At 35.2% G+C, this 17,676-nt stretch overlaps 2 protein-coding genes across 4 annotated transcripts in view; one reads left to right on the forward strand and one right to left on the reverse strand.

Moving 5' to 3' along the window:
- LOC134755424 (transcription activator GAGA-like) overlaps window positions 1-17,676 on the reverse strand; it is a 470,096-nt gene that overhangs the window by 19,180 nt on the left and 433,240 nt on the right. The window lies entirely within an intron of this gene.
- Window positions 1-17,676, forward strand: part of LOC134742570 (chitooligosaccharidolytic beta-N-acetylglucosaminidase) — a 43,066-nt gene that overhangs the window by 8,397 nt on the left and 16,993 nt on the right. For 2 of the 3 annotated variants that reach the window (XM_063675786.1, XM_063675798.1), the window contains exons 2-6: window positions 6,672-6,735; window positions 12,909-13,033; window positions 13,284-13,414; window positions 14,141-14,246; window positions 15,411-15,571. In XM_063675786.1, the coding sequence (XP_063531856.1) occupies window positions 6,674-6,735; window positions 12,909-13,033; window positions 13,284-13,414; window positions 14,141-14,246; window positions 15,411-15,571 (585 nt within the window). In that variant the 5' untranslated portion in view covers window positions 6,672-6,673. Of the gene's footprint in view, window positions 1-6,670; window positions 6,736-12,908; window positions 13,034-13,283; window positions 13,415-14,140; window positions 14,247-15,410; window positions 15,572-17,676 lie in introns of all 3 variants that reach the window. The other variant, XM_063675794.1, reaches the window with a different exon arrangement.

The raw sequence follows: 17,676 nt of genomic DNA on the forward strand, positions 1-17,676 counted from the left end.
AAACCAGGAAAAAAAACTTTATAGAGCTGTATCTCCTAAACCGTGCGTGGTACCGCAAAAACAATAAAATTTTCGTTCCCCTTTATGCAACCCATAATTTATATTTAAAAAAAACGCAAAATTTAAAAAAAAATCTTTATAGGGCTGTATCTCCTAAACCATGCGTTGTAGCGCAAAAATAATAAAATTTTCGTTCCCCTTTATGAAGCCCCTAAATAATATACAAAAACACAAGAAAAAGAAAGAAAAAAATAATAACAAAAAAACTTTATAGGGCTGTATCTCCTAAACCGTGCATCGTAGCGCAAAAATAATCAATATCCGTTCCCCTTTAAGAAGCCCCTAATTAAGATTTAAAAACGCAAAAAAGAAAGAGAAAAAAATCATTTTAGGGCTGTATCTCCTAAACCGTGCGTCGTAGCGCAAAAATAATAAAATTTTCGTTCCCTTTTATGAAACCCCAAAGTAATAACAAAAAACGCAATGACAAAAAAAAGAAAAAAAAACAACAAAAAAACTTTAGGGATGTATCTCCTAAACCGTGCATGGTAGCGAAAAATAATCAAATTTTCGTTCCCCTTAAGAAGCCCTTAATTAAGATTTAGAAACGTAAAAAAGAAAAAGAAAAAAATCTATATAGGGCTGTATCTCCTAAACCGTGCGTCGTAGCGCAAAAATAAAACCTCAAAGTAATATCCAAAAAACACAATGTAAAAAAGAAAAAAAGAAAAAAACAATAAAAAAAACTTTATAGGGCTGTATCTCCTAAACCGTGCGTCGTAGCGCAAAAATAATCAAATTTTCTTTCCTCTTTATTCAACCCTTAATTTATATTTAAAAAAAAACGCTTTTACTAAACTGCTGTAACTCGGAAACTTAGAATCCACAAAGGGGACTTTACTAAATTATGACACATATTAAAGCCTGACCAGTAATATATGATCATTGTCAAGAGGGCGCTGTTCATTCTCATGTATAGGGTGACAGTTCAGTATAGTATGAAAAAATATTGTATTTAATGAACATCATCATCAATGTAATTAATGTTGCTTGCCACGCTTAAACATAACAAAAATCACAATAAATTGCGTCTTAAAATAAACTTAAAAAGTCTACTAAAAATCGAAACAAAAGTAATTTTTAAGTCGCTGTTGTGACATTCTCAATCAAAAGGTAGGTACCACTTTGTCGTTTACCATAAAGACGAAATTGGATTATATCTTTATACAAATAACCTGTCAGAGAAAGTGGTACCTTTTGATTAGGAACGTCACAAATGTTGGTCAGTATGAGGAGTGCAGCCTATAGTTTATTTTTAATTATATTTATATACCTACTACGGTAAGATTGATAAGACAATGTAATTATGCCTCCGAATGAAATAAATACACTGTATCGCAAAACTAAGTGGCGAGACAGCTCATAATGCCATCTCTTGGTTGGTCTTAACAAGGGTAAAGGAGATAGTATTAAGATCTCAGTCGCCAGCTGATATTGCGGCAAGTATAATAAGCACCCCACCCGCGTAGGTACCCTTCCCCGCGCACGCCCTTCTTGCTCAATTGAGTTTTATTTTGCCAGATAGTAAAAAAACCGTGGATCAAAATGACCCAAATTATGAATGATGTCTCAATGTGGTATTATAATATTGTAGACGTAAACTTAATAACATGAATTTTTTTTTGTGGCAGATACAGGGTGTTAATAAGAAAAAAATTTTTTTTTAATAAAAGCGGTGGATGAATTTGACACAGATTTGTTTGAATAACATATAACAATGTTCTGTAAAGTACAACACTTCACTTACCGACTCTAATATTTTTTTAGGCGTTTTAGGATCAATATTAGGTATTTATTAAATGCCATTATACCCGTGGATGAAAATGACACAAAATGCGTGTGTACGTCGGAAGCCACTTTGCCTTTACAGGGAAACAAAGAATTTCGTCTCGAATATTTTTTTTACAGAATGCTGATTGAAAAAAGAAATACCTAAATTTCTACCTAAGCAAATACCTAGGATGACACAAAATATTATTTTTAGGTTTAGTATATGGTCTGGAAACTATATATAAAAAATAAGCAACATTAATATTCTTATAACCTCAGAAGTTATTGGTACAGGTCTATTTGTACTTATTACAATTCTTAGCAACGAACGGACATTCGTACTTGTTTGCGAAAAACGTAATAAAAAAAATACTATTAGATAGAAAATGATACTAAGAATAATAAATAAAAAAACATTTTATTACAAGAACTTTGCAAAACCATGTGTAATATGTGTATGTGTTAAAATCAGTAGAATTTTTTAATAAATAATTATATTTTATATATTTTTAGGGTTCCGTACCTCAAAAGGAAAAAACGGAACCCTTATAGGATCACTCGTGCGTCTTTCTGTCTGTCTGTCTGTCTGTCTGTATGTCTGTCTGTCAGTCTGTCTGTCCGTCTGTCTGTCTGTCCGTCTGTCACAGCCTATTTTCTCCGAAACTACTGGACCAATTAAGTTGAAATTTGGTACACATATGTAAGTTTGTGACCCAAAGATGGACATGTAACGTAAACACATTAATTTTAAACACGGGGGCCACTTTTGGGGGGTAAATAAGAAAATAAAAAAATAAAGTTTGTCAAACTATATCGTGTTACATATCAAATGAAAGGGCTCATTGTGAGAATCTCAAATATATTTATTTATAATTTTAAGGTAGATAGTTTAGAAGTTATTCAAGAAAATAGGCAAAAAATGACCATTCCCCCCTTTATCTCCGAAACTACTGGGTTAAAAAATTTGAAAAAAATACACAAAATAGATCTTACCTATAGATCACCGGAAAACCTATTAGAAATGTGCAGTCAAGCGTGAGTCGGACTTAATTACTTACTTAGTTTTTGATCCGACCCCTACGGGTTTTTTAAAGACATTTCACATAAAAAATACATTGTTTAAATTGTGTAATGTACGGAACCCTTGGAACGCGAGTCCGACTCGCTCTTGGCCGGTTTTTTATATATATTGACAGACAGCGGAAAATTTAAAAGCATGAAATGTAGCGGTTTTGTGGCAAACAAAATGACAAACGTGACTAAATCAATTCATCACCATAAGTATCAGCAGCGAACTAAATTTCAGATGTAAACTGTGCTGTGTCATCCTAAATATCCGTGCCAGAATTATAAATCAAATAGAATTTAAGGTATAGGATTACGATATCAAACTTCAAACACTCTTTATCGTAGTAGACCTAGTAACAAGCTCTTTCGAATTATCGTTTACATTATATCAAATTGTCTTAAGCCAATTATCAGAGCAATTTATTGCTGTACTTATTCTTATTATGTTACCTATATTATCTTAACAGCAAGTCATCTTAAGATACCTTAAGATTTATAGCTCGATATATTACGATAATTCGACGCTGGAAAGGAGAAATGGGATAAGCGATACGTGGCAAAATTTTCAAGAGAGCCAAAAAACTGCAATATTTTCTGAACTAAATTCATTAAAATTCGTAATGAAGTCGAATATCTTAAATGAGTAATTTTTAGAGGGCGGAGTACCGGTGGCAAATTTCACACTAAATGTATGGAGTCGCCTAAGTATTCTTATGATTAAATAAATAACGAATAAATGATTAATTTTGCATAATAATTTTTAGGAACTTATAGAAATTATCTGAAATTATCCGCAGAATTGTTGCTTCACATGGCTTATTCATCTTGATATTTTTCGGTTTTAAATATTTAGCCGACGCAATAACAATTCAGATAATATAGATGTAAAGCAGCTGTCTAAATTGACAATGTCAAATAATTAGTTTCTAAATGTCTCATAAATTTGTAAATTAGTAACTTTTTGAAAAGAAAGGTTGCATATGGTAAAAAATATTATATTGATGAATGGTGACTTGGTCTTGAAAATAATATATCGTTTGGCAGGTATAACTTCTTAGTCTAGTATTTAGTACCTAATGATAATGTTTTGATAAGAAAACATATTATTATGTATTATAGATATTAACAACATATTACATTATATTTGTATGCTCGTAAGATAATTTCTATAAGTTCCTAAAAATTATTATGCAAAATTAATCATTTATTCGTTATTTATTTAATCATAAGAATACTTAGGCGACTCCATACATTTAGTGTAAAATTTGGCACCGGTACTCCGCCCTCTAGTAATTTTATATGGTTATTGATGTGTTCTATATTATCCTAGATCATTATTTTATTAAAAGGGTTATTTTAGAATTTAGCGTCGCTTAAGCAAAATGACCGTAAAATGAATTTAGGTAAAGTTTACTTACCTACATGTTTCACAAGAAATTATTCAGGTAAAAGAGTCCAAGCTCCAAGCTAAATTTGGCATAATAATTAATCGAGTAAACATTATCTTATTGCAAAATATGCTTCTTCTAGTCAAGTAAAAATATACATAATATGTAAAAATCGACATGTATAAAGATTAACCATATTACATTAGATTAATACATATTACACACCGGCCACACCTGTTTCGTGCTAAAGCCTGACCAGTTATATGATCATTGTCATTGAGGGCCCTGTTATTCTCATGTATAGGATGACAGACTGACAGTTCAGTATAGTATGAAAAAATTAGTTCCAGTGAAATTCCGCAACATGGCGCGTGATCATATATTCCTGGTCAGGCTTTACATACGCAGGAAATGTTGAATAATGTTTGATTTATTTAAAAATAATATTGACATAAAGCTACATTGTATTTACAGAAACTGTTAAAGCATTTTAAGTTTAAACATAATTTTTAATCGAATTGTCGTTTAGTAGAAATACGCAAAAATACTTAGTAGCTAAACGGCATGTCGTAGTGTTTTTTACGGAAAATCTACGAGTATGTAGGTACCAGAAATAAAATAGTTCCAGATATTGTATTATGAAACCGTATTGGTTTGCACTACTCGCCTGCACTAAGACGTATGTAACAGCTGAACCCGATGACGGCTGTAGAACGAAAGAATAACAATATATATATTATTCGTGTAATTTTGACTGAAAAGGTCTCTTCCGCACTATGTGAAATATTGTTGAATCATTGTCAAATTAGTTTGTGGAAGCCGGCATTTTTGATCTTATAGGGTTGCGCCACGCGACTTTATCGACATTATCGACAGATCGGATTCCTTTAGGATGTAATCGGAAAAGCGCCGAGATGAGTAGGAACTTTACCAGAGTAAAGCGTGGGTAAATGGGTTAAAGCAACTGCCGTAGTGGGTTTGTGCGAGTAGCGACCTGGATTAGCATTAGCATGGGACTATTGATTTTCTACGAATGTAGCGTGCTCACCTTAGATTTACTGTGCCTAAAATGTTGCTTACTGTAGTATATGTAGGTAGCTAGTATACTTGCCAATTTATCGTAAAACCAGCTATTAAATTGGCAATAATCTTTGAAAATAGTAGAGAATACGCGTGTTAAAGTACCTACATACATGTACGTTCACCGTCGTATTCCATAAATTTATATTAATTTTACGTTGAGAATCACACGAACTTGCCGCCAAAAATCCGCTCCCATAATTACAATCCAAGTTACGCTCTTATCAAACTTGCCACGAACATTTAAGTAATACGTATATATCTAGGTCTGGAGTCCGTCCGTAGAGTCAGTGTAACCTAACTTTGCACCGAGTTGGACAGAACAAAGTGTAAGAGTATCATTATACATATATTAAAACGCCACATTTTCACAGAAATTTGCCTGTAATGATGACATTGTCACACTTTGTAATTGCAAATGCCACGCAGAGTTAGCTTGGCCCGACTCTACTAGTTTTCATTGCTAAAAATTGTTATACAAAGAAAATAGAGCGAGTGGAAGTTTTGCATGTAACACTTCTACCTACTCGCACTAATTTCTATGTTAACACAAAGAACCAATATTATAACAACGAAAACGTGGAATGTGGCAGTCTTCATTATGTAAATAGTTAAATGTGATATATATTTTTATTTGTAATTTAATGTGTGTTTACTAACATTAGCATATTAAGATTAATTTAATTGTATTACTAACAAATTATATGGGCATTTGCCTGAAATAAATAATTGAATTGAATTGAAAACTACTACAGACATTGTTACGATTTGATTACGATATATGTTATTTGAATGTTCATGTCAAAATGTTATTCGGAATGAGAGCGTTTAACTTTGTATGGCGTCGGTGGCTAGGTTCGGTCACTTCGGGCGACTCCTAAGATAGTATAAAATTGACAGCTTGTCTTTCGGCAAAGGCCTCTAAAGATTGCCATTTCTCCCTATCTCTTGCAAGTCTAATCCATCCAGAGATAGTTAACCCCCTTGTGAACAAATTTCTATGCAGGGGGGCCAGTTATCTCTGCAGCAATGTCGAGAGAATATTAATTTATGAAAATGTCTACATGTTTTTGCCCTTGACTATACAAATAAACCATTTAAACAGATGTTCTTATTATATAATGGTGGCCTTAATGATGAATAAATACAATTAGATTCTATGTAATATTTAACACGTATTTACGTAATGACGTAATGTTAATATATCAATGTTAATATATAATATATATCAATGTCCTAAGCGATGCCCAAGTAAGTAGGCGCATCCTAAATTGCTAAAACTAACGTTGTTTTTCTTTGTTTCAGATATGATGTGGCTAGATAGGTTATTAATAGTTTGCGCTATTCAAATAGCGCTTGTTATAATTTGGTAAGTTTCTAAATACATGTAACTTGTAACATAAATAACTACTAATACATAATCTTATAACTTTAAACGAGCAGTTCTTTTATATATGGATTATATGTATATATATTTATATATTTCGGGGATCTCGGAAACGGCTCTAACGATTTCGATGAAATTTGCTATATGGGGGTTTTCGGGGGCGAAAAATCGATCTAGCTAGGTCTTATCACTGGGAAAACGCGCATTTTTGAGTTTGCGAGTGTTTATTTTGAGTCCCAAGAAAGCGAAAGATTCTATAATTGAATCACGAGCGAAGCGAGTGATTCTAAGTTTAAATCATGAGCGTAGCGAGGGACCAAAATAAACAGATGAGAAACGAGATGTAAAATAACTTTTCCCCTCACTAGCTCGGAAAGTTGTCGTTTATCCTTCAATACAAGCGGGGAAAAACGCGTTTTATCCACTAGTGGGGAAAGTAATTTGACCTTGGATGGAGCGTGTTTATGTAGCTTGACAGATAACAAAACGTAAAACGCTCATGATAATGGTTCGTTCGATATTAATTATCATTAAATAAATGGTTTGAGAATCTAATAAAAAATACCAAATTTAGCTTTATTTAATGATTTTAAGTCATAAACCTTAAAATTCCATAAGAAACTTTTTTTTTTTATAATGATAATAAATATAATTCTGAACGCACAAGTTGAGTCGAAGCAATTTCAAAACGCATCGTTGACATTTCATACATCAGAAATGTCATTCATACATCAGAAATGTCAACATTGTCAACAATTTTTTTACTTAAAACCTTTTCTCACCGACTCGCGTAAAAATACACAACTTCCAGAGTTTTCTGTTATAATATCGTAAAGAAATGAGTGATTCCAGTGATGAAGATGATCTAACGCCTGTGGATGTTGCACTTTCCTCGCTATAGTGAGGTGAAAAGTTTTGTGTTACACACGGGCGCAAATGTATTTTACTTCTCGTGTGTTGAAACACTCGCTACGCTCAGGATTCTATTTTAGAACCACTCGCTTCGCTCGTGGTTCACCTATAGAATCCTTACGCTTGCTCGTGTTTCAATTCTACACTCGCGGGTAAAATACAACTTTGCACCCTTGTATAACAAATAACTATTGTTCTCGTGTTGCACACATAATTTTTCACCTCAGTAGTGAGAACATATTAAAGGGTAAAATGCATTTCGAATTACATAGAATAATACAGAAAAAAAAGTAATAAAAGTATGAAGTGGCAGTTCATGGCCTTCACTAAATTAAAAAGCTACTTTGTTTCACTCCCTGGAGTGAGGAAAGTCGCACTTTCCTCACTCCAGGGAGTGACGAAAATAGGCTTGTTCGAGCTGCCGAGGTGAGAAAAAATGATATTAGAAACCTCAATATCATTTTTGAAGACCTATCCATGGATACCTCATACGTGTGGGTTTGATAAAAAAAAATTTTTTTGACTGTCAGTTCTAAGTATGGGGATCCCCAAAATTTATTGTTTTTTTTTCTATTATTGTGTGAAAATCTTAATGCAGTTCACAGAATACATCTACTTACCAAGTTTCAACAGTATAGTTCTTATAGTTTCGGAAAAAAGTGGCTGTGACATACGGACGGACAGACAGACAGACATGACGAATCCATAAGGGTTCCGTTTTTCGCCATTCGGCTACGGAACCCTAAAAAAGTTAACCTTACTCAATATAGCCCCTGCTTGCGTCATGTCGTTAAACTGCCTCCTGACCCCACCCCTAAGTACTCCTACTCCTATTTATACTAACTTTCAACCCCCATTTTATAGAAGATTAGGATGAAAAGTATCTTATATCGATATAAATTATCTGTGTGCCAATTTTTTTTACTTTTTGCTACGGTTTTTATCATGTTTTTGCGTCTTAACACACATTCGTAATAATTAGAAGGTAAATTCGGGGGAGTAAGAAGTAACAACTTAATGAGAGCAGTGGAAAGGGAAAGTCAAAGGAAGGAGAAAGAGAGGAAAGCCAAGAAGGCATACATGGATCAAGTGAAGATGAAGTGAATGTCGTGTCATGCCTGGGGATTGCTCCACCGACAAAAGCGCAGCTCTTAAATTTATGATGATGATGAAACAGCTCCGTTGTTGTTAAGGTTGACCTAAGGCATAATCAGCACCAATTTGTCTTCATAATTAGCCTCTTAATTCCAAACGGATGATCAGATAATGCCTAATTGATCGAACGATCTTCCGATGACGTCTTGGCCGAATGATGTTGACTTGATGACTATGGACATAAATCGACGCGATTAGTTCAGTTTCATTAACTGGTTAAACACAATATAGGATGATAAACAACACTGCACCGCTATTAATGAATGACTAAAGGCTACAAAGGGTACATCATATGTTCCGCGTTCTGGGTTCCGTACCCAAAGGGTATTAAAAACGGGACCCTATTACTAAGACTCCGCTGTCCGTCTGTCTGTCTGTCTGTCACCAGGCTGTATCTCATGAGCCGTGATAGCTAGACAGTTGAAATTTTCACAGATGATGTATCTCTGTTGCCGCTATAACAACAAATACTAAAAACAGAATAATATAAATATTTAAATGGGGCTCCCATACAACAAACGTGATTTTTTTGCTGTTTTTTTCCGTAATGGTACGGAACCCTTCGTGCGCGAGTCCGACTCGCACTTGGCCGGTTTTTTTCAGTTTTATCATTCTCTTATTTTAGAAGTTACAGGGGGGGGGGTCTGTCTGTCTATCTGTCCGTTCGTATGTCACAGCCACTTTTTTCCGAAACTATAAGAACTTATACTGTTGTAACTTGGTAAGTAGATGTATTCTGTGAACCGCATTAAGATTTTCAAAAATAGAAAAAAAATTATAAATTTTGGGGGTTCTTCATACTTGGAACTGAAACTCAAAAATATTTTTTTCATCAAACCCATACGTGTGGGGTATCTATGGAGGTCTTCCGAAATGATATAGAGGTTTCTAATATCATTTTTTTCTAAACTGAATAGTTTGCGCGAGAGACACTTCCAAAGTGGTAAAATGTGTCCCCCCCACCCCTGTAACTTCTAAAATAAGAGAATGATAAAACTGAAAAAAATATATGATGTACATTACCATGCAAACTTCCACCGAAAATTGGTTTGAACGAGATCTAGTAAGTAGTTTTTTTTAATACGTCATAAATCGTAAACCGCAATTTACCTTTCACTCACGTCACGTTTCACATAAAAAATACATTGTTAAAATAATGTAATGTACGGAACCCTCGGTGAGCGAGTTCGACTCGCACTTGGCCGGTTTTTTAGGTTTCCGTAGTCAACTAGGAACCCTTATAGTTTCGCCATGTCCGTCTGTCCGGTCATCCACGGCTTTGCTCCGTGATCGTTAATAGTGGTAGAAAGCTGTAATTTGGCATGGATACATAAATCATGCATAGCAAAAGAACGGTGAAATAAACAGTAGAAAAATTTTTTTTTTTTATGGTACCTCCCATACAATGTGTTTTTTTTTTCGCTTTAACCCAATGGTGCGGGGCAACATTGGATAGGTCTTTCAAAATGACTAAGGATCTTCAACAACCACTTTTTGATAAAAGTGAGTATTTTCGGAAATAATCTTTGAGAAGATTTCTTTAAATTTAAAATATACTTTTTGTATTTCACTTAAAAAGACAAAATTGAATGCGAGTTTCGTATGGGCGGCGGTATATTTTTTCAGCATGTCGTGGCGGAATATCTAAAACTGCCACGAAATGCAGCTGTGTTGTGCCGGGGACAGATGAGTATGTCCCATAGAGAAATAAGTAAGCATAGAGTGCTCACTCCATATATCAGTTTTGTTACCAAAACGCTTATTATTTTCGTAGTCTATATCTAGCGTCAAGTAGCGGATTTAGCAGTACTGCTACATGACACTAGATGTCACGTGTGTCGCGACTGACGAAAAGTGTATTGCTCAACAATTTACAACAGTCTTCTTTTCTTAGTAAAAATACGTACAAAGCGCTGCGAAAGTACTTTCTTTTCCTTGTAATGTACTTACATGATACTTACTAATAACCCCCGTTTAGCCTATTCTGACATCAGAATGGTAACTGAGCATGACCCGACATGCTATTGGCCAATTGTTTAAAGAAAGGTATCTCCTACCGGCCCAGCATTGGCACGCTATGCAATAAAAAGTTATATGTCCTCGTGGACATATAACTCGTTATCGTTATCTTCACCACATCCATCAATTCAAGGATGACTCACGTTAGACCGGGCCGTGTCCGGGCCGGAGCTTCCGGCGCATACTTTTCTATGACATGACAGGTGATCACGTGACGCTTTCCATAGAAAACGAAGCGCCGGAAGCTCCGGCCCGGACACGGCCCGGTCTAACGTGAGTCATCCTTTATTATTTAGTATTATAATCATAATCATATTGATAATATCATATCTATAATATTGTCTTGATAAATAGCAACAAACTGAATTAAAATTTATTTATGAAATAAAACTATGAAAACGGATTATATCGCGTATATTGAATTTATAATACATCCCGACGTTTCGAACCCTTTACAGCGTTCGTGGTCAACGGGTGACTGAGGAAAAATTACAAAATGCAAAAATACCCACATACTAAAATAATGAACAATCATAGACTATAAACTTTAAGGCTGGTTGTACATGCAAAATCGGTTCATAAGGCTAGTTATACACTACAATTATTTTCAAGTAAAGATATATATATATATATACGCGATAAAAACTACGCCGGCTCCAACCCTACACCATGGACCCGAGAAGATTTAATTCCCTCCTAAATTTTAGGAGGGTATCCCAATATGGGACCGGCAACAAAAAAACGAAAAGAAAAAGAAAAGAATTTTGAAAAGATGTGTCCCGCCGAGTTTGTTGCCGGTCCCATATTGGGATACCCTCCTACAATTTAGGAGGGAATACGGGTCCGTGGTAGGGTTGGAGCCGGCGTAGTTTTTATCGCGTATATATATATATATCTTTACTTGAAAATAATTGTAGTGTGTAACTAGCCTTATGAACCGATTTTGCATGTACAATCAGCCTTAAAGTTTATAGTCTATGATTGTTCATTATTTTAGTATGTGGGTATTTTTGCACTTTGTAATTTTTCCTCAGTCACCCGTTGACCACGAACGCTGTAAAGGGTTCGAAACGTCGGGATGTATTATAAATTCAATATACGCGATATAATCCGTTTTCATAGTTTTATTTCATGAGTAACTATCGCGGTAACCGAAGACAATATTAAAATTTATTTGTTATTAAATATTAGGACCGTAATAATATCACATCCGCATCCGCTCTACCATAAAATAACCAGTCTAATAGATACGAAACAAAGCGTGATGCGATAGATCATCATCATCTTCCTCGCGTTGTCCCGGCATTTTGCCACGGCTCCATGGGAGCCTGGGGTCCGCTTGGCAACTAATCCCAAGAATTGGCGTAGGCACTAGTTTTGACGAAAGCGATGCGATGCGATAGATATTATTCATATTATACTAAAAATAATATAAGATACGATGCTAAATTAGGGGTGAGGCCGGTAAAGAGTTTTACAAATTTTAGGGTGTGATTGACTTACTCTATGGGATCAGCTACAATCTTCAATCTTAATTTAATTTTATATTTTGTATTTTTATTAATTATTGGAAATTTGAAATGTGTTGATTATTTTTATATTGTATTATTTTACTTTAATTTAATTAATGATTATTTGAATGAATTGAATATATTATGTAAATCCAATTATGACGTGTAATATGAAATATTATTATAAATAAATGAGTATGAGTATGAGTATGATCTAGAATGTACGAGTATAAAAGCGTTTTCACATTGTCGGATCCGATATCGGATGTAGGAAGGAAGTAAAATGAAAAAAATATACGCTCTAAGGGTATACGTCATGCGTCTAAGATCTGTGAGATCTACATCGAAATTGTAAAAAATATGGCTGCCCTATTTATAGAAAACTACGATACTATTTTTGCGCTTTCGTCGGGGTTGTTCTCACTTTAAAAGTCGTCGTTCGTTAAATAAAAATGGATGTTTACGGGCTTAGTGCCGAAACCGGGACCCATAACTATTGATACTATTTTGAGATATTATCTGCGCTATTTTGCACCTTTGACATTAGCGTGTTCGCAGCGACGCGGCCGACGAGTACAAATGGGTGTGCGACAGCGGCAAGTGTCTCAAGACACGCTATGACCCCAAGAACAAGGAACCCGCCCTGAGCTTGGAGGCCTGCAAAATGTTCTGCAACGAATATGGTAACCTATCCTTTTAATTCCATTACCTACTGGCAATGGCGGAATATGTAGGTCTGAAATATATCATATTAGCTTTTATCTTGCAGCTCGCGAAATCCGTCATAATACGAGTATTACTAATTACTACAGTGTGCTACAGTGTAACGGCATTCGATATATGTATATGATTTCCAATAAACTTCTTAATTTAGCCAAGTTAGGTCTGTAGACTAAACCACAAATATAGAGTCTATAATAGCACTATTTTCAGGTCTCCTCTGGCCAAGGCCCACCGGCGACACGGATCTCGGTAACTTCCTCTCCAAGATCAACCTGAACAGCATCGAGATGAAGATCGAACGGCATGGTGAGACAGACAAACTGATGCAGGCAGCTTTTCAGGTACCTACTTACCGATCATAGTTATCTGAGATTGATGAAACAAGGTGGAAAAAAATCTAATAATTACTAGTTATTATAGACAAACAAATGAAATCACCAGCGCTCCTGCCACATAATTATGTGGGCCTGCCGCGGACACCAAAAATCAGGATTATATCTACACCTCTCTATCGCTCGAATATGCAAGGGCGATAAGGAAATTTCGATTTTTAATCCGGTATGGAGACGCAAGCAATGGCAAGGGAGACATTGGTTGTTTTTATTTTTTTAAGTACGTAGGTGTCGACGACGGTACAAGTACGAGTAGGTATAATGAATGACATCTTCAGGTTCATAATTGGACCTAAGTATTACTTAATGATAAACTGATGATTGTTAATAGTGTGAATATTATCAGGTCAATGATGTATTTACCAAATGCTGTTGCTGTTGAAAACTACTAAGTACATACCTATACTACTGTCGTGTCTCTCTACACTGTCTAGAGTGCAAAAAAGGCTTGTGGGTAGATACTTAAATAACCATTCTAGTTTTCAAATGGTTTATTTTATTTGTTATTAACACAAACACTTAAAAATTAAAAAACTTATAAATAAAAAATTTGGCTTAAGTCGAATTCGCTCGGTAGGGTGCCCAGAAGGCTGGCCGCATTGCCCCGCTGGATAGCAATGCTAATCCGGCTGGGCAAAATACTTAAATGAATTAATATAAAATATGTTTTTACAGAGATTTCTCAGTATTGTGGCCCTAGCCATTCCCAAAGATGCGACACCGAAAACCAAAGGCAAGATGTTGGATGTGCATCTTATCAACCAGGATCCCAATAACGGGGGTTCGTATAGTTTACATTATCTGTATTATGAAATTTGTATTGTAAATGTTTGTTGTGAAATAAAGAAAATATAACAGTTTACTGACCCGATAAATATTCTGATTACTCGTTCGCGTATATTTACCTAAGTAGTTGCTACAAGTTACGAAGAATTCGGTTCGGTATGAGAAACTATTTCAAAGATAGGATTGCCAGTTAGAGATGTGGTTAAAAACCATTTAAAAACCCTCAGATTATGCTTCTGGTCTTACTAACATCGACTTTAATAAGCCGGTGGTCCGAAATTATCGCTATTAAGTCGTGTTCTTAATATGTATGTAGGAAATGTGTGAAAAACCGGACTAATACCAAAGAGGTCTGGTTGGCGCTATAGGTAGAAAATGTCAAATAGCAGTCGCTTTCAGTCTATTCTTAGGATAAAGTACTTAGGTTTTTTGGGATTGGGATCTAACCGGGAAAGCGTTAAATTAAGATGAGATGATGGATGGTAGGATATACGATGAAGCCATCGCATTGGGCCGTAGCCTGTAACAGCTGATAACTGACATAGTTGACTTACTGTTTATCATAAACGACTATCGAACTACAATTGCTTCCATGAAGGAAACTTGTATTTCATTTAAGGATTAATTATCTCTTGTTCAAATGAATCGGATTAGAATACCTAATAGCTATCAGATCACTTAGCGATGTTAAAATGTATACGGTCGACCGGTTCTCAAATCGCCATTGGGGATGTTGAACTCAAATAAGCAAAGCCAACGACATGAGCTGTTCAACGCGTTGTTTTGAACTTTGCATATGCAATTTTAATGCTGGGTCTTTTTATAAAGTTCATAAATTTGACGACATATTAATATAATCGATATCGGTCTTACGTTTTTTAAGGAATGACTGGAATGAGAGAAAGGACATTTTGGATGAATGTGTACCTATATATTTTCGTTTCTTTCGCCTTATACATTGAATACCCATACGCTGCAATTATGATTGTATTTCCTTATGTCGTATCTCGCTGAAATTTTATGCTTATCACATTAAATTCAAGCGTAATCGACACGGTTAAACAAAGATTAACATTAGTTATGTAAGATAAACATTAGGTCTGTATTTTAAAATGTTACAGTTAGTTTACTTATTCATTGTTTAACGACTTATTTATAGATTTTTCCTTGGACATGCGTGAAAACTACACACTAAAAATATCCGGGAACAACGATAAAGTGGAAGCCTTTATAACTGGAGGGTCGTTCTTCGGAGTGCGCCATGGCCTAGAAACACTTTCTCAGCTCATTCTTTACGATGATATCAGAGATCATCTCTTGGTAAGTTATCTTTTAGGTCCTCGTAACTGATAATATTTAGTGGGTATCTATAGGCATAAATCTATATGAAACACATTTTTTTTATCGGCAGATAGGTACGTACATGTACCTACATGATACTTATCTCATATCTGGTATAGTAATATAAGTGCAAGTGTATTTGGTTTTATCCATGAACATTCCCCCCATTTATCTCCGAAACTAACTGGTTCAAAAATTTTGAAAAAATACACAAAATAGATCTTTACCTATAGATTACAAGAAAACTTATTAGAAATCGCAGTCAAGCGTGAGTCGGACTTAATTACTTAGCTTTTGATCCGACCCCTACGGATTTTTAAATACATCTCACGGGTCACTAATACGGGTTTTATAAAGACATTTCACTCACATTTCACATAAAAATTACATTGTTTAAATTGTGTAATGTACGGAACCCTTGGAACGCGAGTCCGACTCGCACTTGGCCGGGTTTTTTAAATATTAATTAGGGGTTCCTAACGAGGAACGAAAATTTGATTATTTTTGCGCTCGACGCACGGTTTAGGAGATACAGTCTATAATAGTACATTTCGATGCTAGTGCGGAAAGTATGCCATTACATTGGACATTTCCGCACGTGCATCGAACGACGTTTTTTAATACAGTTGCGAAAAAATAAGAAAAACAATATCGAATGTTGCCTTTGGAAACTTAAAACATGCCTGCAGTAAGAAAAAAAAACCGGCCAAGTGCGAGTCGGACTCGCGCACGAAGGGTTCCGTACCATTACGAAAAAAACAGCAAAAAATCACGTTTGTTGTATGGGAGCCCCATTTAAATATTTATATTATTCTGTTTTTAGTATTTGTTGTTATAGCGGCAACAGAAATACATCATCTGTGAAAATTTCAACTATCTAGCTATCACGGTTCATGAGATACAGCCTGGTGACAGACAGACAGACAGACAGACGGACAGACGGACGGACAGACGGACAGCGGAGTCTTAGTAATAGGGTCCCGTTTTTGCCCTTTGGGTACGGAACCCTAAAAACGCCTCTTCGTTGACAGGCGTTTGGGCAGCTATTCCTACCTCTACCTTCCATAGCTATTCCATTCCATTCCATTCAGACAACTTATTAAGAACGGTTGTTCAATATTCAATATAAAAAAATAAACGTGTTATAATGATGAAGAGGTAAGTAATACAATACGAAATATGTACCTATATTTTTCGTATTTTTACATTAACAGTAGGTTTTTATGTTGATTACGACGTTTAATGGAAACTAATATTAACACTCATCAATAAGTAGTCATGAATTGGAACAAGTATAAATTTAAAAAAATTGGAAAAGTAAAAAGCACTAGTTCGCGAAAACCAACTTTCCGCACGCTAAACAGCCACGAAAAGTAGCACTTTTTGAGCATTAAAAAGATTTTTTTGTATTGTTTTTAAATATTAATTAGGGGTTTTCTAAAGGGGAACGAAAATTTGATTATTTTTGCGCTGCGACGCACGGTTTAGGAGATACAGCCCTATAGAGATAAAAATATATATATATATAAATACTTACAGTCCGCGGACCAGGAACAGATTTCCATGACCAATCGTTTCTCGGGCGAAAACTCGTATAGTGGTTAACGGCTATGTATAGTATGTATGATGAACCCTCGGTAACCTCAGCTGCCGCTCCGTTGGTGGGTTGAGGAATGGCAGCAAATAAAGTCTATAAAAACCGACCAAGTGCGAGTCGGACTCACGCACCGACGGTTCCGTACATTACACAATTTAAACATTGTATTTATTTTTATGTGAAACGTGAGTGAAAGGTAAATTGTGGTTTACGATTTATGACGTATCAAAAAAAAACTACTTACTAGATCTCGTTCAAACCAATTTTCGGTGGAAGTTTGCATGGTAATGTACATCATATATTTTTTTTGTTTTATTATTCTCTTATTTTAAAAGTAAGAGAGGGGGGGGGGGGCACACATTTTACCACTTTGGAAGTGTCTCTCGCGCAAACTATTCAGTTTAGAAAAAAAATATATTAGAAATCTCAATATCATTTTTGAAGAACCTATATCCATAGATACCCACACGTATGGGTTTGATAAAAA

This window comes from Cydia strobilella, chromosome 1 (assembly GCF_947568885.1).
Source record: "Cydia strobilella chromosome 1, ilCydStro3.1, whole genome shotgun sequence".
Lineage (NCBI taxonomy): Eukaryota > Metazoa > Arthropoda > Insecta > Lepidoptera > Tortricidae > Cydia > Cydia strobilella.